Source organism: Colias croceus, chromosome 7, assembly GCF_905220415.1.
Source record: "Colias croceus chromosome 7, ilColCroc2.1".
Classification (NCBI taxonomy): domain Eukaryota; kingdom Metazoa; phylum Arthropoda; class Insecta; order Lepidoptera; family Pieridae; genus Colias; species Colias croceus.
In genome coordinates this window covers 2,983,313-3,006,972 of record NC_059543.1, presented here as the reverse complement: position 1 = coordinate 3,006,972, position 23,660 = coordinate 2,983,313, and the positions used below count along the sequence as shown (strand labels likewise).

Below are 23,660 nucleotides of genomic sequence, written 5' to 3'. Positions count from 1 at the left end.
TTAAATGAAATTTTATGTAGGTAGTAAGGGATTTGGTAGGAATAGGCCACAATTTTTATTATACTCTTAAGAGAAAAGAATGTTAGTGGAACATTTGCTGCGTCAGCTAGTATTAGGAGGTATTAGCAGGATTTTTTAGATTTTTATATAATATTGCAGTAATGATAATCTGCTCAAAAACCAAACGGTCGTTTCGAGATTTGTGTCAATAATAACTTTTGATTAGGTACAATATATTGCTCTTTTAAAATATCCAAGTTTCATCACTCGCCGCGAAAGTTCATCACGACACCAACTTTACCCAAACCCCTTTGTACTACGTTTAGAGTTCTAACCTTGTTCTAGGGCGCTTCACGAAACACATAAATTAAAAGCGACCTTAATATTATGATTCCTACGTATGAATTAGCAAAAAAGTTGAGCATTCTTTGTATTGTCTATATTCTATAATCTATATCAAAGATGACTCAAACACTTAAATAGCTATGAAATACTTTGCTAGGTTTGTAAATACTTAACTAACGATGTTATAAAAATATGAGGATAGGGGTGATATTAGTGAAACAACTGAAATAATTTTATAAACATTTTTATTTGTAAACGAAAATGTACAATATTAAAACTACAACTTCATACATAAATACATAATATAACAAGCAGTCGGTAAAACTGAATATTTACATACCTATAGGATTTCTATTTAAGATTAAAAAAATTGTCATTACTTTCAATGAGTATAAAAAGAACATTATTTAATAATAAACTTGATGATAGAAATTGCACAAAGTTATTACTAGGAGATTATAAATGCGTAGAAGTATTTTAAATGGCGAAGTTATAAAATACTTGTTTACAAGTTTTCTATGTGGAAGTTGGAACGAGTTGAAAATATACATATTTTTTTAAATCAGAAGGTACACGAGAAAAAAAAATTGGTAAATTAAACATATAATCTGCTTGTTATTTGTCTTTTGCGAATATATAATATTAATATGAAATATATAATACAACAGACATAGATGGCAGTCAGGTTACTTTATCTAAGAAGTACAAAATATCAGCGTTTTAAATCAATTTTAACAACACAGAACATAACAAATTACGAGTTAAAATTTTTAATTTAAATATCATTACATGGATAACATATTTTTATACTTCTTAGTATTACAAAAACAAATCAACAGTCGCACTCTCGCATACATTAATTTAAAATAAATTTTAATTGCGAGGAAATGAGAGTTATATTTTCAATCTTAATTACTCGATGATAAAGTTGATATTACTTCATTCATCATTTGTCTTATTGCTTCGAATTGTTTTTTCGTTTGCACTTAAGAACTAGCGCGCAAGAGCAACTTTTGTCTCCGCTACTATTTTGTCTCTCCCATCAACTCTATGGGGAGTTGCGTCGCTACGTGCGCGCACTTTCTTACTAGCCCATAGAGTTGATGGGAGAGACAAAATAGTTGCGGAGACAAAAGTTGCTCTTGCGCGCTAGTTCTAAATATTGAAACCTTTTAAAAAAGGTTTTAATTTTTTAAATAATTATGCTACTATCGGAATATTGAAGATTTCTTCATACACATAATGATAATTACCAATATAAATAGTAACTTATGGTCTTACCACATAACAATTTAAACACAGTCTCACTTTAAACCAGGGATCTATCACTCTAATAGTTGTGAAATAAGACAAAACCAGATTAAAGAGAACCCGCGCTTAAAGTTAAACCCGGTTTAAAGTTTTTTGTTGTAAGACAATTTAATCACTACATAGTATAAAACAAAGTCGCTTTCTCTGTCCGTATATCCCTTTGTATGCTTAAATCTTTAAAACTACGCAACGGATTTGGATGCGGTTTTAATAGATTTTTTAATAGATAGAGTGATTCAAGAGGAAGGTTTTAGTATATAATTTATTAGGTTTCAGACAAAGCGGGCGAAGCCGCGGGAGGTTAGCTAGTTTTAAATATAACTCTCACTACCTCACAGTTCTACACACAGACGCTACGCTATATCTAGCTATATATACACAATGTACAGATAATTATTATAATTGTCTACGACAACTAATCTCGACGTCTCTATGGTTCATTAGATTCAATGCTCTAGTAACAGGTGCGGCAATTTCACAAATAAAATATAGAAATGTACCCTTATTTATTTCATTTAAAAAAAAATTAAAGATCGTTGTTTCCTTGCTTTTTGTCATTGGGTACAAATCACCATTTCCTATGTCAATCGTGTTCACACGATTATTATATTAGTTACGTAAAAAAATTACTGTCATTATTATAGATGAAAAACCAAAATATTTTCTTATTAAACCAAAGAAAAATATATATTCATTTAATATGACTGTTAAAGGCCTAATAAACACTTGATTAATGCGATTAATTGATTTATGACTAAGTATTATTATATTATGTGTATCTCATTCCATAATACTCGGGTACCATCATAAGGAAGGTACCCGGTCCTTTGGAAGGCTTACGTGGGGACACGGATCCAACACGCAGAGGCCCTTTAGAGAACTTTACTGTGTTGTGGGACACCAGCCGCAGCCTGCCCATGACTGCACTATAGAGATACAGTCCTAGGCAGTCTGCGGCCGATGTAGGACTATTTCGAGATATGGAAAAACAAAATAAACTGGGCTATGGAGTGGGATGTTAAATGGGCCGGTATTTGGGATTATTGTTTGGATAAAAAATCTTCTAAATGCTAACATTTTATTCACTCTAAATGGAACTATCTTGTATGAGCCGCTTTTCACACGAATATCAACAATTAATTGAATCTAGTCACATATACATCAAAAATATCTAAGTCTATTCATTTATTAGTTTAGCCACTAAATTTAAGCTAAATAATTATTAAATTATTACAGACGCATTGCTTACATCCGTGTGAAATAACATAATATTATATATTATTATTGTAGTGCCTATATCGATATGTTTCCGAGCTTATAAACCTCCGAACGAATAATTAATAAATTACTGCAATTAAAAATGCACCAAATAAATAGAAAAATAAATTCTTTAACAATTAAGTAAACATATGATTGTGTTAGTTATAGGTTATAGTATAAACGCTGGTTATTTGTCTTGGTTAAATCGAGTTAAAAATAAACTGGCTTTAAGTAAATTAAATCGATTATATTTACAAAGTATGAGAAATATTATTATTCATGATAATTTATTTTTTTCAAAATTTCGACCGTCCACGATTATTAAAATTTTTTTTTGACAATAATTTTATTGCTGGCAGTGAATGTTAAAAAAGGCAAAAAATGACATCCTGCATTTACGAGGAATGTGATTAAAAAATTAATTATTAAAAAAGACAATAGAGACAAAAAAATCTAGATAAATAAATCCTAGTTTTGTCTAGTGCGAATAGTTACACCTATTGAAATAACAAAAATGAATGCCGCAAAAACTTAATAGCATTTTGCGGTACATAAAATTCACTAATATTACCTAATGTAGATTTGTGGGTACCTATGAGTTACAATATGATAAGTACCCACTAAATGACTTTTCATTTACTTTCGTTTTTAATTTTACATAATAAATACATATTTTTAATTAGCACATATTGCTTCAGTAAGATTAACGAAATCAAGATTTAATTTTCTTATAATAAATAATATTCTATAATTTTCTATCAGATTCGAATAAAAACTGTATTAAAAAAATTAATACCAAGTTTGATTAAAACACGCATACGTCCGTTAATCTTATAACGTGTGAAATCAAAGAAGTAATCGTTGTTTTCCACGATAGTTAAAACACTTAATCGATTTATGACTCACAACTCAAAATGTAAAGTGAAAGTGTAATTCTAGATTCGGTTATCCTTATGTAAGAAACTGAATCCGCAAGTCACATTACTTTATTTCACGTATACATAACAATAATCAGTGAAGTAACTCACAACTCAAAATACAAAGTGTAAGTCTTCCAACTGTAATAGCGTACCAGTAAAGTGACGCACAACTCAAAGTGCAAATTGAAAGTGTGAGTAAGAACTGGTTTAGTTTTTCTACCAGAGGATATCCTTTATAAAACTGAACATGGTCAAATCTTACAACTTTTAATTTATAAGTGATGTGACAACTCAAAGTGTAACTCTAAAGTTAGTTATCCTCCCGGAGTAAACCGAACCGAACAGTTATATTACTGAAGTGATTCACAACTCAAAGTGTATAGTGTAAGTCTCACAACTTCAACAACGTTTAAGTGAGTGACTCACAACTCAAAGTTTAAGTGTAAAGTGCAATTAAACTTGGTTATCCTCTTGTTTGTCGGCAGCTCTGTATAATGGGTTCTTGTCCTTGACGGGGAGTGGATGGGCTTCAGTGTTGAACACCCACTCGTCCAGTGAGAGTAGAGAGTCGTCGGCGAATATCAGGTACAAGTACTGAAAAAAATAAAACGTATGTGTTATTTATTGTAAAATTTGATTCACTTGTACAGAAAATTTGGAAAATAGTCAAGTGCTTTTCGTAATTGTTATACTTTTCTAATAAAAATGTAAAAAAATATCTAAGTTTCATTGATCAACAACTACGTCACGTTACGTCACCTTTTAAAAGGTCGTCAAAACGTTCAAGCGACGTCTTATAAAACATTCATTTTATCTAACACCTCATATCATGGCAATAATATTCAAGGTATTTAAATAGACTTCGAACATTATTGCCTTTTGAAAACTCTGCATAATAGACGCATAGGCAGAGTTTTATTTTGGACTTTTGAGTTTGGATTTTTGTGTGTGTTTCTAAATCAACAGGGCATGTGAGTATAGAATAGATTGAGCGTGATTCTAAGAAAAAAAAAAGATGTGTGCGTGTACACACGTAAGAACTGAAACTTCTTTATGGCCTAATTTAAAAAAATAATAATTTACCATATGCAACTTTACAGAATTACGTCGAATCATGCGTGGTAGGCATAAGAAAAAGATGGCGCGTAACGTAAAAAAAGTCACGCGTAACGAAAAAATGTTATACAAAAAATTTTCCAACCCCATGAAGAAGTTTCACTACAATAATTAGTGTTAGGCCGCCAGGCCGCGTTTCCACTTGCAAGAAAACTTCCGCGAGAAATGTCCGACAGTTTGTCCAACAGCTACTTGCAAGTCAAATTCCGCGTTTCCACCTGCAAGTAGACTTGCAAGTTGCTGTCAGACAGACTGCAGTCGGACATTTCTCGCGGAAGTTTTGTTGCAGGTGGAAACGCGGCCTTAAGCCTTGTTTCCACTTGAGCATGCTCAGGCGAATGAGCGGCTCATTTGGCCGAGCTGCTCAAGTGGAGACGCCTGAGCATGCTCGGGCCGCGCGTGCTCAGGCGTCTCCACTTGAGCGGCTCGGCCAAATGAGCCGCTCATTCGCCTGAGCATGCTCAAGTGGAAACAAGGCTTTAGTGCAGTATAACGATATTAACCTTGAGCGTCTCGGCGAGGAAGAAGCTCTGCTGCACGTCGTCGCCCTGCGGCGCCGCGTGGTACACGTTCAGCACGCCCGTGTACCCGCCCTCCACGCGACAGTGCTTCTCTAGGGCCTGACGAATACGGATTTATATGAGACATCTTTACTTTTTAACAGAAATAAAAATAACTGCGTTAAAAACAACCGACTTCAAAAATGCAAAAGTAAAAAATAAAATAGTTTTGATATAATTAATTACTACATATTATTTAGATGTGCTATTTATTAAATAGGTTTGATGTCGGTGCACGGGCTTAATACTGAGTGCTTAGTGTTTGGCACCGACTTCAAACCTCGGAGTAATCGGTGTACATACATAAAAATAAAAAAAATATATACCGGCCGAATTGATAACCTCCTCCTTTTTTTTTTTGAAGTCGTTAAAAAATTTTGGCACTCAACTGTATTTGGTTAGTTTCTATCATTTGGTACCGATTTCAGTATTAAAACAAAATTATATCTGTCTTTTTACGTATCTAGACAACGCATCACGATGAAACAATGCTTATGGATTCAAATGAGTTTTGGTATATTTTGTGTGTTCTCACCCCCCGATAGAAAATCGCCGTTAAACAGTAGCATGCAAATTGTTGTATTTCTTTCGATAGATCAGACCTCTGCTTTATTTCTCTCGGATTTGTAGAAGCGTAAACGCAAACGGCCCTTACAAATGTTTATCATCAAGTCCTATATCGACTATTACGTAATATTAAAGTACCTCAACAGCTTCCCAGGCCCAGTCGCGATACTTCTGCTCCTTAGTGAGTCGCCACATGATGAAGTAGCTCTCGAACGTCTCCGGCCGCAGCAGATACATCTTCTCGTTGCTTTTCATCGCACGCGCTTCTATTGCGCCTGAGAACCTGGATTATTGGAAATTAAGAATTCAAATAAGATAAGGATTGGGATATGATATAAAATTAAGGTTTGAAAAGAACCTGTACTTGTTTTTTTTATGTCAGAGCAAGCAAAGGGGCAGGTAGGGCACCTGATGTTAAGTCGGTCACCACCGCCCATAAACACTTGTAACTTGTGTTAAAAGAATATGTGTATGTGCAACGCACGACAAAAGTGAAAATTATAATTATGGCAATTACAATCAATTTAGCAGCTGTTTGTATTTTTCTCTCTCAGGCACATTCAATGGTCTCGCGATCTCTGATAGAGTTGTCTATCTTAGAGCATGATTTATCAGCCTATTTTAATACCAACGATAAACGAGTGCAGTGCACCAAAAAATATCACCTTCAAAAAGTTCTTGATGTGTGTATGTATACAATTTGGTTGGCATTTTATCGCAACATGTGTTCACAAATTAATATTTGACAAAATTGTGTATAAATAGTTAAAATTGTCCACTATAGTGTATGTACATCTTTTTTAATATTTAAATTAAAATTTTACGTTTCCCACTAGAACAGTGCGTTCTTCACATTATTTCCAATTTCTAACTAAATACCTGAAAGCCTCCGGGCCCAGTTTGGTGTCGGATCGTACGTAACTCTCGTGGCACGTGTGCGTCAGCTTGCGGGCCACGTCCATGTAGCGGTCGGACAGCGAGTTTTCTAGCGTTGTGGACGCAAGGGCGAACATACCACCTAGAAATGAGAATATTATATTTATATAAGAAAGTAGATAAAAGTAGATTTCATGGTGAATAGAGAAACTCAACTTAAACTGCCGCGGCAGTGGCCGGCCAAAGCCAGAAATGAATCGCTTTTTTAAAGGAAACAGGTCAGGTTAGGTTACATTAAATCCATACCAATATTATAAATGCGAAAGCAACTCTGTCTGTCTGTCTGTTACTCAATCACGCCTTAACTACTGAAAAATTTGCATAAAATTTGGTATAGAGATATTCTGAAACCCGAGAAAGGACATAGGCTACTTTTAACCCCGGAACATAGGATAGCTTTTATCCCGGAAATCCCACGGGAACGGGAACTATGCGGGTTTTTCTAAGACTGCGCGGGCGAAGCCGCGGGTGGAAAGCTAGTATTACAAAATTAGTAAATGCAACCCAACGAGATAATCAACTAATAATCAACTAAATGAATAATTACTCAAACAAAAATTTTAAAAGTTGGCATTTTAAGAAGTGTCATTATGAAAAGCAGACCAAACGTTTAGTTGGTAACTGTGAGGTTGGGAAATAAAACAAAATTATATGATAAGTTGGCAAATGATTATTCGGCGAAATAAAATTTTGCGATACGTTGGTTTGCAAGTGAAAATCAGGCAAACAAAGTAAGAGAACAGTGAAACTCACCAGCGAAACACGACAAATGGTCCATCTTCTCCTCAAATATCCTGCCATACTTCAACTCAGCCAGGTAAGATAATCCCGCCGGCGAAACTCGAAGCATCTTATCCAACGCCGCTTGCATTGCCTCGTCGAACATAATACGCGCCTGCAAGTTTTTAAATACAATTTATAAGTATTCATGTTTAAAGAAGAGAGTTGAAAAAAAAATAATATTTGGGAAAATAAGGTTGAATTTATTTTGGTGTAAAATGTTGACCACGTAGATTATCTCGTAAAAGTTCATTAAACTAGAATTTTACTCACTTGACAGTTTCAAGTTCGTTTTTGCTTTGGATTCGTGTTAGTTGCTTTTTGATTATTATAAACATTGTAGTTTATTTTTGTTTAAATCTAAATAATTAAAACAACACATGCCTGTTCGTCTTCATTGTTGGTGACGAGCCAGGCCTTCAGCAGGTACTCGTAGAACGAGTCGCCCAGCGCGCCCAGCGACATGTGCCCTGGAAACATTTATCAATATATTAAAATATGAGTTATAAATTCTTCATAATTGTGTTTATAAAGTCGTATTTTGTAACCACACTCCTTACAAAAAAAAATCATTTCATATGATAGCAATCATCATAATTGTTCAATTGTTGAAGTGTGATGATAATATGTTGAAGAATAAATGGTCTGTTGGTGTATTTAATAATGAAATAAGTAAATAAATTATGATCACTTTAATCCATTAAAAAATAATAAACTTATTTAAAATCAGTACGTAGATGTATCATAATATAAGTTATTTCATAATAACATTTCCCCACGTACCTTAAATTCTACCAAGTCATAATTATAGAAAACGTACGTATTTATACCATTTCTTTTTTTAGTAAATAATATACTCACTCTGTCCCCACTGTCCGCTCCTCGGGTTGATATAGTTCGGGTAGAGGCCGTCCGGTTTCTGTATATTGTGTAGCACTTCGCGGATACGGGCCGCCTTCTGCCTGTAAACTATTAGATAGATTGTTAATTATGGTGTATTATTTAAATACTTTAGATTAAAATAAACAATAATTAAAGATATTAATAATAAATTAATCGTTTAAAAAAATAAAAAAGGAAAAAGTCGGTCATGAGGCCGGATTCGAACCAACGACTTTTTGAACTAATTCTAAAAAATAGAAATATTAACCTTCTTTCTGTAAAAAAGGTTTTTTGAAGATTTTCCGGGAATGTTTGTTCGTATTTTGAGTCGAATATTTTATATTTACTATTTTATATGCAGTCTCTTTTTGTAATACCATAAAATCTCATTAGATCGAATCATGCGACATCATTATTTTTTAAGCCTTCTTAATTAATAATTAAAACAATCCTATTATGTTTATATATTGAAAATTTTATATTCATTATAATTATGTACCTATTGACCTGCATAGTTTGAAAAATGGTTAAGTATTTGTATGCAATAAATATTCTTATATCTGTTTAATATATTATCATTGATACCTTCTTTCCCTGTGACGTCACTCAGATAAGTGAACTCTAGATGTAACGTTCCAATTTCAGAGAGGATACTGTTCGAACCTGCCCAATGATATTGTCGGCTTGCCTGAAAAAAGAAATTTAAGATTTATCAAGAGATTATCAATTAATAATGGTAACTAATAACTGGCTCGTCCCTAAATTTAAAATGAATTTCATTTGTAGGACTTGTACGGAAACTACGCTATCAATCAGAATCCTTAATCTGTGAAAAAAGAACGGGCCTAACTTCCTACCAACTGTATCTCACAATCCTAATCCAGCCATTCACGGTGCTAAGAACAAATTGATTATCATTCAGGCTGCGCGGATTTTCGCACACGATTAGACTTTGTAATAGCCAAGGGTCACCGCGCCTAATTAGGGCTGTACTCGGAATGACAACGTACCGCCTTTGATGATAACGAAGTCGGGAAACTCGAAAAGGTCCGATTAATATAAAGCTCGGCGATTAATTTATGCACCGATATCGGTACCCTTTACGGGGAACGGTTGAGGAAGATGAAACGTTCAGCATTGCCAATAATGCATTGCTGAATATTCAAGTGATAGCAAATAGCGATAGTATTTGAAATATATTATGATAATAAAGTTTGAGGAGTAAATGGAACGTTTTTTTTTTCGATAAGTATGTAAATTGATGGTTTTATATTAATGTTTGCGCATAATTAACATTATAAATTGAAAATGCACAAAGATAATGCGCTGCCTTTGTGATGTATAATATTAACAACTGTATAAACATTAACATAAACTACTACAAGTGTCGTAGTCCTGAATGTTAGTCACCTTTTTAACCGACTTAAAAAAAGGAGGATATCAATTCGGCCGGTATACATATATATTTTTTTTATGTATGTACACCGATTACTCCGAGGTTTCTGAACCGATTTACGTGATTCTTTTTTTGTTCAATGCGGGATGGTGTCGAATTGGTCCCATAAAAATTTTATTCGGATAGGCCCAGGAGTTTTTATTTTATGAGCATTTTTGTCTATACTCGATGACTTAATTTAAATGTAGCAAGTAACTTTGATTCACTTCCCGGTAACCGATTGAGCTGAAATTTTGTATACGTATATAAATTAGATAGCGAAGAAACATTATCATGACATAGAGCTGATTTGATGATGGAATCGGAAGGTGGCCATAGGAACTCAGTAATATATTGACTCAACTTAATCGAGTTTGGGCTCGTTTGATTCGTGTTAACAAACACACTAAAAAGTATCAAATAAATATAACTGCGTTGAAAACAACCGACTTCAAAAACAGAAAAGTAAAAAATAACAAAGATTTGATATTATATATTTATCATGCCTTATAAAAATAACTGAAGCACAATTCATCACACATCACACATCTGCACAGAATCATGCAGCGGTGTTCATAACTACTATTCACTAACTATAATAATCGTTAGAAATTCACACTAGTGAACGTTAGAATTGCATTTTATATTGGCGACTATCTGATCCAGACGAACTTTAAGTTCATTATCGATGAAGCAAATTTCAAACCATTTAAGGTTATAAAATATTTTAAGTTATTTACTATCGTTTATATGTACATATAAATTTAACATTTGCAATTTTGCATTGAGCTAAAGACCCTTAAATTTTCAAAACTTTATAGTATGATGTCCTGATCCACAGATAGAGACTTAATTATATTTGCATAGATATACATATATTTCCCAAACTAACCTTATTAGTCGGATTGATAAGCGCATGCGGTATCCCAGTGGGGGTATCAAACGCTGGTAGCAAAACATCAGCCACCTCCGCCGCCTTATCCCGGAACACGGTGTCGCCGGTCAACGCGTAGCACGACAGCAATCCGCCCACGAAACGGATCGTCATCTCGAATACAGATAGATCGGAGTCCTGGAATTAAATATAATAATAATAATAAATAAATTAAATCTTTATTTGAATTCATACATTAATATGTTACAATAGATTGGGGTTGGGTTATACCTAGTAAGGGGGCCTCCCTTACTAGGTATAACCCAACCCAAACTTGTATGAGATATGTATATTTTTAGGGGAAGATGATAACGTGAATTCACGCTTGGTACTAAAGTGGTTGTAGGATGTCGAGAATCCTGAAACAAAAGCTTAGTCATATTAATTGTTAGGGGTAACGCGAAAATGTTGTAAAAAGTGGTTGCTGTACAGAAGCATAGTTCTAATCGATTGCAGTTTTAAGTCTACTATTTATAGGTTTCTGTAAAAACTTGCACGAAATAATTGGTTACTAGAGTTATGTAAGGAAAGAGTACCATGACCTAACTACTAAAAAGCCTTCACTTATTATTTGAAATAGGTTTGAGCCAATTCGAACACTATTGAATATTCATATGAGCAAAGTAAATATATCTTATAAACCATTGTTACATACCCGTTGAACATCAAACAATATATTCAAACGGATCGTGTTCCACTTCACGCTGCATTAGCTACAATAATATACCACAATATACTGTGTCCTCTAATATAATACAATTGTATCAATGATAAGACCTAATAATTGTTACAAATTGAACCGACGAAGCATACAAAGCCCATTTTCAATGACGGCAAAATTGAATAACATTGGGGTAAAAGAACGAGTTTAATATAATGTTTCTAATTATTTTCTTTGTGCTCTTTCATAGCGTTATCTCGTTGTTTTAGGTTGCTCGTAAAATGAGATTTTGTTTTATCATCCGCTTTGAAACTCGTGTAGTTGGCTACAGCTTGTACAAAGTCTGCTCACTCCACTCATGTGTACTTTCGTTAAGCCCATTTTTCCCGGCATAAGCATACAGTGTACGAGCGCTTTTTATCGAGGAGAATACGTGTCAGATATTTCCAACAATAAAACTAGCAACGGATTTTTCGATGCGGTCCATATAAGCGGATAAAGGGATCTCAAATCCGCAACAGAGACATGATAGTTTAATATTTTTGAAATTTATTTTCAACTAGCTGTGCTCCGCGGTTTCACCCGCTTTCCTCCGCTCCTGTTTGTCTTAGCGATTTGATAATATATAGCCTTCCTCGATACATGGGCTACCTATTAATATTAACTTTATAATTTCAATTTCTCTATACGGCTCGATATCATGATGTATTTACCGTAAATTGCATTACCTACTCGTATATAATATCTTCCGACAAGAGTATCCATGTTATTAATTTTGAATTTTAATAATAACATACTAAATACCTACTTAAATAAATGTACTTTTAAGTATCAGCTTTTTGTTCAATAAGGCGTCGGACTTCTAAAAAAATATACATTTTTCTATATACTATTTTAACTCTATAAATAAATACCAAGTGAATTTATAGTAATCTAGAGCTAAACAATCTAAGTTACTCGACAGGCTGCTATTACAGACAGGTGCAACGACAAGTTTCTCGTATCAATGAAAGGAAAAAGTAGTACTGACTTATCTATACGAGAATACGAGGTAATTCGATAATGTTCGTTGAGGACTTTAAATCACGAGCTATCTTTGTCAAAGCTCAGACAGCACAACTATTTATTTCAACTGTCGAAGAGCTAACATTATTGAATTCTTTGTTTTTTCCAAGAGGCTCTAGCCGCAAATCGCAATTATTTTATTTTCACTCGGAATTTATAGAAGAATAATCGACACTAGAATTTTTTACGGAGATTCCTTACCTCAAGCAAAATGTATATTGAAATAGTCGTTCACATTATGGATGGGTTTTATACAATATACAAAGAATAGAGAAAGACGTCAAATATACTATTCACAATAAAATGCAAACATTTAAATGAATTCAAACCATTTGCACTGAACAAATAAATCAAAAACAAAACTCGAAAAAAACTTTACCCAAAATGAAGTCCAAACGCGCGCCTAACTAACTAGTAACTTAGTCACAATAGTCTACTTCATTTATCCAATGGATTTGCTGCGTCTCGTTCCAAACAGTTTGCATTCTTACCGAGGCTCATTATCACAAGCGCAGTCCAATGCATTCGGTAAATGAAAAAAGTTTCGCGAAGAGCGTGTGTAAGCCGTAAAGGTGGGTCCACACTTGATCATATTCGCGTATCAGATCTCCCAGCTCCGTCGCGTAGCATCGACGCGTATCATATTGTTTGCTAGTGTGGACGCACAATTATCGCGATCATGATGCACTCCGATCGCTATTAACCGCGTATCTGATACGTGTCAATAATACTAATAATAATGTATAATTAGCCCGAGAAAATTAAGCCAAAAATAACTGTAGCGATTTTCAAAACTACGCGATTTATCTACACTATCTACACTAATATTATAAAGAGGAAAACTTTGTTTGTTTGTTTGATTGTAATGATTAGGCTCATTAACTACTGGACCGATTTTGATGAAATTTGGCACAGACAATCTTTAGAGAGAACATAGGCTACCTTTTATTGCGAAATATGTACCACGGGCGAAGCCGACGGACCGCTAGTTTCCAATAATTTCTCGGGCGATATGTAATGTCTTAAGATACGATATGGTCAAAATGGGCGTCCATTAGGATACGCATTAAGCATACTCGATACGATATGATTACTTGATACAAATGTGTACCCACCTTAAGGTGCACAAAAAACCTCAGACAAAACTTCGCGCTGAGGGACTTCTGAATAACTGCCCCTGGCTTTAATAGTTGCTTGTATTGTATATTGTCAACGCTTCACTTTTGTTTAAGTATATTTTGATTTCGAGGATAAATAAATGTGGAATTTGTGAATGAAACAATGAAAATTATTTTCTTTGTGAGAAAATAAGAATTGAAGATATTGTTATAGTTCCTGGAAATACCTATAGATAGAAATAATACGGAATGGACGTTCTATCAACATAATAATAATATGTAAAATCATTGGTATTTTTTTACAACAGAAATAAAAGAAGATTTTAAGAAAATGTAAATCTTAAAACTTGTATGTAAACATTGGTGATAAAATATCTTATTCTAAAAATATACTATTTATTTTTAGAATAAGATAATATGTACTAGAATGTATTTGCGACGCGCGGCATGCGCTTACGCAGGCTGCAACCAACGAAAAGACCGTCCATATTACGTCACATCAATTATCAACCACCTAAAATTGGGTGTAGCTAATCGGCCATTTCATTTCATTAATTTTAAATTTCCAGTGAATTAATAAAAATTTAATTAACATTCAATATGTGTTCAAGTGTTTTTGATTGTTACATTCCTGGACAAACAGAGGCCGATTAAATTGGAGCACATTAAAAAGGCATGTACCGACGAAAAACCCTAATCATACGTGAATTGAAATCACAATAGACGTTTATTGTATAGCCCTGCGTTTGTCAATATCTAATTAATACTGAAGCGCCTAATTGACAATTTTCTTACCTTTTTGAGCCGGTTAATTTCTTATTATTGTTACGAACATGGATGATACGTTTGTGGAAATGAATAATTAGGTGGCCAGGTAGAAAAACATTAAATAAGCAATAGCTGATGGTTAAAAATCTTTTGACTTGAAACTAATAACATACATTGGGTAGGACAGACGCACCGCCCGTTTGATTTTTAATAAAATAGATCTATTATATTGCCTATATGTTAGGCATCCGCCCCGGAATGGCGCGAAGGATGCGGGTTCGAGTCTCGCCTCGTGATCGAATTTTTTCTATTCTTTATAAATTTATATAGATCTATTATACTTTATCTAAATAATCAGCTTAAGACAAACAAAAAAAAATGATACAAAAACGCTTTCAAGGCTTTGAATTTTTTAGTTTTAACTAATTGATGATATGCCGTTTCAGTTGGTATGTCGCTAGCAACAGCTGGCTATAGATAAATTATGCAGAACTTTTTCGCAGCGCGATAAAGTCTTTCTAATTCAATGCCTAGGTAGGTACTATAGTGGTGCGAAGAATTTTAGATTAAACTATTTATGGTAGGTAAGTATCTAATATTTACTTATGGGTTCGTTAAATATCGATATTATCAAATGCGAATGCATATATCTACTTCGTTTTATTCACGATAGGTATACCCTTATGAAATATGTTATCTTCATAGTGTCTGTATTATAAGAATAAAATATGACTAAATATTGTAGATGTAGACAAATACGACTAGACAATAGACAGTATACAGACTAAACAAATCTAATTATACATTCCACATTGACATTTTTCAATTCAATAAATCGTTAATAAATTCATATGCTAATACATAATTCTAAATTATACATATAGCTATAGATATATATTATGATGAAAATATTTTGTTCGTATATTACCTACGACGTCTAAAATATCCTTATATGCACTTTTCTTCAAGAATGTATAAAAAAGTGGGTAAAGTTTATTCCCCCTAACTGTACAATTAGTAAACAGTTCTGCAATACACAAAACGCGACACTTTTTAAATCTACTGTTTCCTTTCCAGAAATATTATAGTGTTAATATAAGTATAAATAGATTTTTTATCGTCGCATAACATAATCCAGTGACGGTATACTATTAAAAAGCAATTTTCCATATCCGTTAGTGAGATCTGTTAGATTTCTATGTTTTATTGCATTCTGAGGAAAGATTCCTTTTCACACCTTACATTTTGCTATCTTAACGAGTATCGAACGTTCTTCACAGATTTAAAGTGTTAATTAAATATTGCTCAACACTTAAATGATACCATTTACCATCCATACTAATATTATAAATGCGAAAGTAACTCTGTCTGTCTGTCTGTCTGTTACTCAATCACGCCTAAACTACTGAACCAATTTACATGAAATTTGGTATGGAGATATTTTGATACCCGAGAAAGGACATAGGCTACTTTTTATCCCGGGAAAATGACGCAATCCCCGAAATCCCACGGGAACGGGAACTATGCGGGTTTTTCTCTGACAACGCGGGCGAAGCCGCGGGCGGAAAGCTAGTAAGATATATATTTAAAAAAATTTGTAAGTCTCATAGTAAGTATAACTCTGAGATCGTGATCCTGACATTAATTCCAGCGGGAGTTTTATATCTTTAAGACGTATAACCTATCTGTAAAATCGTAAGCATTTATGATTCCCAAATATTGTGAATATGGAATAGAAACTGTACTCAAATCGGTCAATCTTAAGTATATAAAAAAATGTGTGCGTGTACTAGTGTACACACGTAAGAAGTGAAACTTCTTTATGACCTTATTTAAAAAAAAAAAAACTATATGCAACTTTACAGAAATACGTCGAATCACGCGTGGTGAATCAGGGATAAGAAAAAGATGGCGCGTAACGGAAAAATGTCACGCGTAACGAAAAATTGTTACACTAAATTTTTTTCCAACTCCGATAATGAAGTTTCACTTCAATTAGAACTATATTTCCTTTGAGAACAACAACGAATATACGATTTCGATGCTCGCGTAAAACTAGGCAAAAATGAAGCTTAGTTACTCACGATTTCGTTAATATGAAAGTGTTCAGCGATCCACTCCCTGCCCTCTCTGAACTCATCCATCAGGCCCATGACGTAAAGCGTGTCCATGCCGTCCACTATGGTAGCGCCGAGGTCTCCACCGCCGAAGACGCTCGTCAGGTGCGCCCGCTTCGATATCGGCTTCAGCTCGTTCTTGCCCCACGCGTACAGCTTGTAGTTGTTCCACGCGTGACGCATCATCTGGAGGCAAAGTTTTAAATTAATATAAATTGATACTAAATATAAAGCTAAGTTTTTAAATAAACTTGCCGCTCGTGCGGTATTCCCCGTGGACGTTTTTATTTAAATTAGTTTTTCAAAATGTTAATTTTTTCAAATGTTCAGTTATTATCAGAATCTAAGTTGAACGAGCTACACTATTGTGTTGTACACGACTTGTTTGTTTCTTTACGTATTAAACTTAGGTATTAAACTATTTCAGCTTGTAAATTAGATACCTACAAATAGAAAATTAATTATCTGAAATAATATGGGACGGATGTTATCTCCATTCCCGTACGCCAAAGTTAGACAACTTCTGGGAAAACAAACATTTTATTACAAAGTCACGTTTAGTATTAATTCACGCAGCAATTTTTTTATTCCCAATACCTAGAATTCGCGATAAATAGTTTGCGTATACGATAACAGCCATCCGATAAATATACGCGGTATTTCGCTGTGAAATACTTGACAATTATCTTCGATAACTTCGCGAGTGTAATTCATAAAACCACAGATTGCGGTCGGCATCCAATATTTTATAGGTTAATTAACCGCGCTCCAGCTGTATCTTTTGTGAATGAAAAATAACTTTAAATCCGCAAACATACGGCGATGTAAGTGAAGTAAAGCGTTGTGAGGAGGCTCGTGGCCAATAATGTAGGCCACATTTAATTAAAGCGGTACTCGAACGATATTTTAACAACACTGCAAATATATCCATAAATTCCACTTCGCTGATCCTTCAAAGGCAATTTCAGTGCCGAATTAATATCTTGAGGTGACGATATCTATACGTATAATCTCTGACAAGAATGTGCTAATAAAATATTTATGTAACGGGAAGTTTAATTTATTCTGCATTTCAAATAACTCTCAAATGCTGTATAGAAAATCATACTGAAACTAAACTCAGGGACAATTTAAGATAGATGATGTTGAAAGCTATTTTTATTGCTGCAAATATAGAGTTACAATGGCTATAACTATGATTATAGCCATTAAAATGGCGTATATCCTGGCACAAGTTCTAATCAGAACAGAAATATTTTGATGACTATTACAAACATTACATCTGGGTAAAAGCCGTCACGAATGACTCCATTTTCTAATAATAAAACTCAATTTGGTTCATCTGTAGATGAGCTAATATGCTTCAGTGATTTTTAAACTCATTGATGTATTAATGTCTTGGAGATCTGGCCTGCTTGCTATTTCATATTTAATATGATTAATATAAAATACTACCAGAATCACGCTCTAAGGCAGCTTCACATAATATATTAAACGTAGAACTTTCATAAACAGACATTTCTACAACAAAAAAGTAGATTTAGTCCAGTAGCATCATCATTGAAAACAGAGGTTAGCCAGTAATCAGCGTTTCGCGTTATCATCTTGATAAAATCTTCGCAACGCGGAGGCACTTTTCACAAAAAAAATCACAATTTAAAAGCATGAAAAGCTCGTCTCTACATGAGGGGCGCAAGTCGCTCGAAGCGTAAGTTTTAATCTCGGCTCGGAACGGAGGCCACACTAATGAAAGGATATCGTACTTCTCTCGAAGCCATTCATTATTATTAGGCCCTGCAAACTTTACGGCCGACTGGAAAAGGTGGCGATTTTTCCAGCTTTTTTACTTTATAGAAACCGTCGACGAAATTCAATATACGCCGGCCTCTGCTTTTAAAAAACTAAGCCGTTTCATATTTTTATACTCCTTTATCGAATTACTAGAAATAATTATTAATTTACGTGTCTTTTAATTACCTAAAATTACGCAACACATTTTTACGCAATATTTTCATTACCTATGATTCTAACCTGGGTCACTTGCGTGCAAACATGAATACAATGTACGAATGTTTGCGCTCATGCGAGGAAAAAACATTTGCAAACGTCGTCCTACACTTGAGAGTTTGCGTATTCGTGCGTATGTGAGTGACCGGCATCACACATAAACGAACTCAAACCATTTCATTTTACTTTTGTTATCAACATCAAACATTGTAAGTATTAACTATTAAATTAAACATAGAATATGAAATATCTACTTATTAAATACATTTTCATAGTTAATACCTCAAGCACTTTCAGCCGTTTGTCCTGCACACTCGTGTTAGTCCGAACCCAAATGTCCGTATCCACAAGGATATCGCGTGTGGACCTTTCCAAGGTTTCATTATTATCCAGTTTCGTCATAGCCAGCATTACACACATCGTCACTATAAACGCACCCCCAACTACGGCTAGCACCCGTAACTTACGCATTTTTCACTATTACACAACCTTATTTTCAATAAATGCAATATGATTTAAACAATATCGAATCACGTTTTGATATACAACAATACTTAATTTGAGTTATCTTCGTTCGATTGATAAAATTATTTATCGTAGATTTTTTTAGCCACCACTTCTACAAATTTACTGTATTGAACAATTCAAACAAATAATTGAAATTCCAGCGGATATCGACCGCTCGACGCGTGTTACCGCGATCGAATCCGCGCCGTTTCTGATATTCGTACGCGTAATCTAACAGTTAATTGTAAAAACAAAGATCCATTCAATAATCACGCGTCGATAACGTTCGCGATAAACGTGACCCCAGTAGAGGAAGATTATGAATCTGCGCGCGCCGGCAAATTACTGTCACAGATAATAAATATACAGATAACTAAAAAGATGCTCTAGCTACTGCTTCACTAGCACTCATTATACTATGCTACTTCGATGTGTGAATGATCGTTTATAAACATCGATATATAGAACAATCGTTTGCAAATGGGAGACATTTTTAGTTTAATAAACAAATTGAACGTCGCATTGTTTACTACATTCTAGCTGCATATAAAAATGTTTATTTATATCATTGTAACTATTCATTGTTGTTTAATAAAAACGCGGCCATGACAAATCAATGTGATAATTTTGGTTTCACAAATAATTTAGATAAAATTCATTCGAATATATATACATAAGGATTTTAATAATGTATTTATCTTATGCCAGTATAAAATTATTTATAAAACCTACTAAGGATGATTTAATCTTCGTTCGCGACACGTAAAACTTATGCTAATAATAAATGCTTAGCTTATCTAATCAAATAAAATCAACATTGTATATAAGTAGTATAGTTACACTCTGAATTCTGCATATTAAAATAAAATATTCACTTAAACATTGCTCCAATTAAATTTTAGCATCAAGCAATTTACGTTTAGTGTGTCAATTGTTACGAAAGTGACATACATATTGTCATATTAAATTGGTTAAAGGTTATCTTATGAACTAGTGGTGATTAAAGCACGTTCCTTACAACGTTTAGGTTACATACTAGTATAGTTATACTAGATATCCGCCCGTGGCTTCGCCCGCGTTTGCAAAGAAAATATACACACACCATAGTTCCCGTCCCTATTGGATTTCCGGGATAAAAAGTAGCCTATGTCTTTATCTGGGTCTTCAGCTTCCTACATACTAAATATCATTGTAATCGGTTCAGAAGTATTTCGTGAAAGAGTATCTAACAAACATGAATCCATCTATCGATGTTCACTAACTGCCGCATTTATTGTGGCATTTATAGTATTAGTAGGAATAAGGTCTTAACGTCTTTTATCCTACTAATATTATTCTATCGAATATATCCTTCTACTTATATATACTACTAATATTATCTGGAATTATATCAAAAATAGATACGAATACAACGATAAGGATGGGATTACATACGAGCGCGATGATAACCATATCAATTTCTTATGAATTTTGTTAAATTGTTCTATTAATGTGTAAGTACTAAGAAATTACAGATACTTTGTTTTTAACCGACTTCGAAAAAAAGGAGGAGGTTATCAATTCGGCCGGTATGTTTTTTTTTTTCTGTATGTACACCGATTACTCCGAGGTTTCTGAACCGATTTACGTGATTCTTTTTTTGTTCGATGCGGGATGGTGTCGAATTGGTCCCATAAAAATTTTATTCGGATAGGCCCAGTAGTTTTTATTTTATGAGCATTTTTGTCTGTATTTGTAAATGTTGCAAGTGCAAGTTTGAAGTCGGTTGTTTTTAACGCAGTTATTGACTTGTTTAAATAATCAACAAGAATATTTTCTGTTAACGTGCCTACATAAAATATTAATCTTAATTACTTAAATAAACTCGGACTTCTAAATTCGTATGCGGTATTTACAAAGCAATCACTCAATTCGCTTGAACTACTTCAATATGAAATCAAATAATTAAATAAAAAAACAATTACTAAAGATAATAAGAAAAAACTTACGTTTAAATAACAATTGTTTCCCTTCAACGTGTACAATAGAATCCCGAGTGGACACATGTCTGCGTAAAATTAGTTTTTAATTGCGCAGCGGGAGGGCTAATTAGACATTACCTACTTGAATTAACAGAGTAATTGTCGCAGACCTATTGAAATATAAATTAAATAAAAATAATTTTAGGGCGTTTTCAGCCAATTTGAACGGTCGTTATCGCGATTAACAAATAAAATGTTTGGTATTTTCATATACCTACTGGTTATGTTTCGAAAAACTAACTAATGACACAATAAGAAAACAAAATCACTCTTCTATCTGTTACTTGATTCGCCTATAGAGCAATAACACAAGTCTAATCACGATAAATGCGAACCATAAATCAATTATTTAACCTAAAACTGTGTCACAAAAAAAGCTTATAATTTGATACAATTAAAAAGTCCGAAGATGGAAATAATAGAGCGCTATTAATTACCGGAGTGTCATCTCACGCGCTTGAGTCAGCGATTGTGAGCAAGTGATAAGGGAACTTTGAAAATTTATGACGAAGATAAATCTGCTGACCGGTCGTAATCAATTTCGGTTGCTAAAGAGACGGATTTTGTACGATGGGCTATGGTATGCAGTGTTACAGTTTTAAGGGATTTTCAACCAAATTTTTCAGAAGACAAAAGTTTCTTCAATTATTTCCATACTTATGGAATAGGTACTAACTACCTTTTCTGATGTGTAATAACTACAAAAATTTTATATTGAAATATCATGAAAGCTGAAAAAATGGTGGGAGTAGAAGATGTTTTCTAAGACATAGCAGAAATAAAGACCAAAGTATTATGATACGAATCAAGTGAGAAAGAACAATAAAAACAGTGTATTATGTGTGCAAAACGCTAAATATCAGTAGTATATAAATCCAACCACCAAACAGGTTCTTCTGAAAATCACAAAGCAACACGAACCAGAACTACCAAAACACGCCGAAAAACGGGGACGTGTCGAATTATGTATCGTCTGTTATACAGAATGATTTATTAAGTTTATTAGAGGACCCAGGTTCGACGTCACATTGATTGATAGCGGCGACCACAGCGATGTTACCATGCAGCGGGCAGCAATTCGCAAATTTTTCGTCAGAACATTTCGCGACAAAATCTGACGAAGCGTGAAGCGAGTGACACATTTCGAACACTATGCAAGATTAATTCTCGCTCAAGGGGACGACGAAAAAATGAGATACATTTTAATAGTAGGTAAACATAATTTTAAATATGAAAAAAATATGAAAAATATCTAGTATTATCTCTATAGAATAGTCTATTTCAATCTTTTCATGTATCGCGTAATAATAATCACTAGTTTTGTAAAATTACAATGGGGCACACAAAGCAATGAGCGCACGTCTATTTCTGCATTATAAAGTCACGCTGTGCGTTTAAACAATAACATTTGAACACGCTTTACTGTAAAATACATTTTCACGTTGATGCAAATTTAAATATGAAATGGGCACAATGATGATTGCTTATATACAAAACCTTTTTGCGCTATGACACAGTTGAGTTAATTTCAACATGCTAAGCGGCACAGTTACACTAGGGGGAAGAGCAAATTTAGACTTGATTTTACTGAGGTAGATTAGTTTGCCTATTTGTAACCTGATCATGACAATTTGCTTCGTTAAAATATGTGAAACCGTGTGCCCAAGTGTACCACTTTTTAAAGTGAAACTTTTATTACATCGTCTCAAACTTTTTGGTCTGTGTAGCGCAAGTCGCGTGACGCACGATACGTACGATAATTATCGTACAAATACGATAATTTTTAGTTAAATGTCTATAGTGTGAAAAAAAGGTTCACTTTTACCGTGGTTTCATAAAATCACACAACATTTTTTAGATTTTATTTAAGTTTTCCCTAGAAATATTACTCGGTCTAAAATAAACAAATGCCCACATCATCTCAAAATTCTTAAGTGATGCGCTTTCCAAGAAATTAAATTTTTCGTAATAACTCTGGCCCCCGAACCACAGACACAATAGAAAATCTATTGTGTCGTGGACCGATCGGGCCGCTTGGGGCTCAATGGGTTATTATGGATAAGTTTCACAAGTCTCTTAAAAACATTCACACCAGTCACAGATATAGGCATTTAAATAATATAGATGAATGAAGGATGAATGAATTTCCTTCTGAAATAAGTTGCTCATATGATTACACCGGACCCGGCGAATTATTATGTAAATTAAAGTGCTAAGACTTTCATGTCAGAATATGGTGAAGAATGTTTAAAGACTAGCATTTTTATTAATTATTGACACCGAGAAAAATCTTCGTTCGTCACATTTGTTTCTATTACCGGTTTTTCAAATACAACACTATCGACTACAT

The 23,660-nt window shown here is 33.9% G+C and overlaps 1 protein-coding gene across 2 annotated transcripts in view; it reads right to left on the bottom strand.

Annotated features, from left to right (window-relative positions):
* Positions 1-3,484: 3,484 nt before the first annotated feature.
* The window catches only part of LOC123693073 (mannosyl-oligosaccharide alpha-1,2-mannosidase IA), a 69,717-nt gene continuing 49,541 nt past the window's right edge, over positions 3,485-23,660 (bottom strand). The window contains exons 2-12 of one of the 2 annotated variants that reach the window (XM_045638023.1): positions 16,743-16,961; positions 11,005-11,184; positions 9,263-9,365; positions 8,657-8,764; positions 8,180-8,265; positions 7,769-7,910; positions 6,959-7,097; positions 6,218-6,362; positions 5,456-5,572; positions 4,276-4,430; positions 3,485-4,216 (exon numbers count right to left, since the gene is read on the bottom strand). In XM_045638023.1, the coding sequence (XP_045493979.1) occupies positions 4,290-4,430; positions 5,456-5,572; positions 6,218-6,362; positions 6,959-7,097; positions 7,769-7,910; positions 8,180-8,265; positions 8,657-8,764; positions 9,263-9,365; positions 11,005-11,184; positions 16,743-16,961 (1,380 nt within the window). In that variant the 3' untranslated portion in view covers positions 3,485-4,216; positions 4,276-4,289. Of the gene's footprint in view, positions 4,431-5,455; positions 5,573-6,217; positions 6,363-6,958; positions 7,098-7,768; positions 7,911-8,179; positions 8,266-8,656; positions 8,765-9,262; positions 9,366-11,004; positions 11,185-16,742; positions 16,962-23,660 lie in introns of both variants that reach the window. The other variant, XM_045638022.1, reaches the window with a different exon arrangement.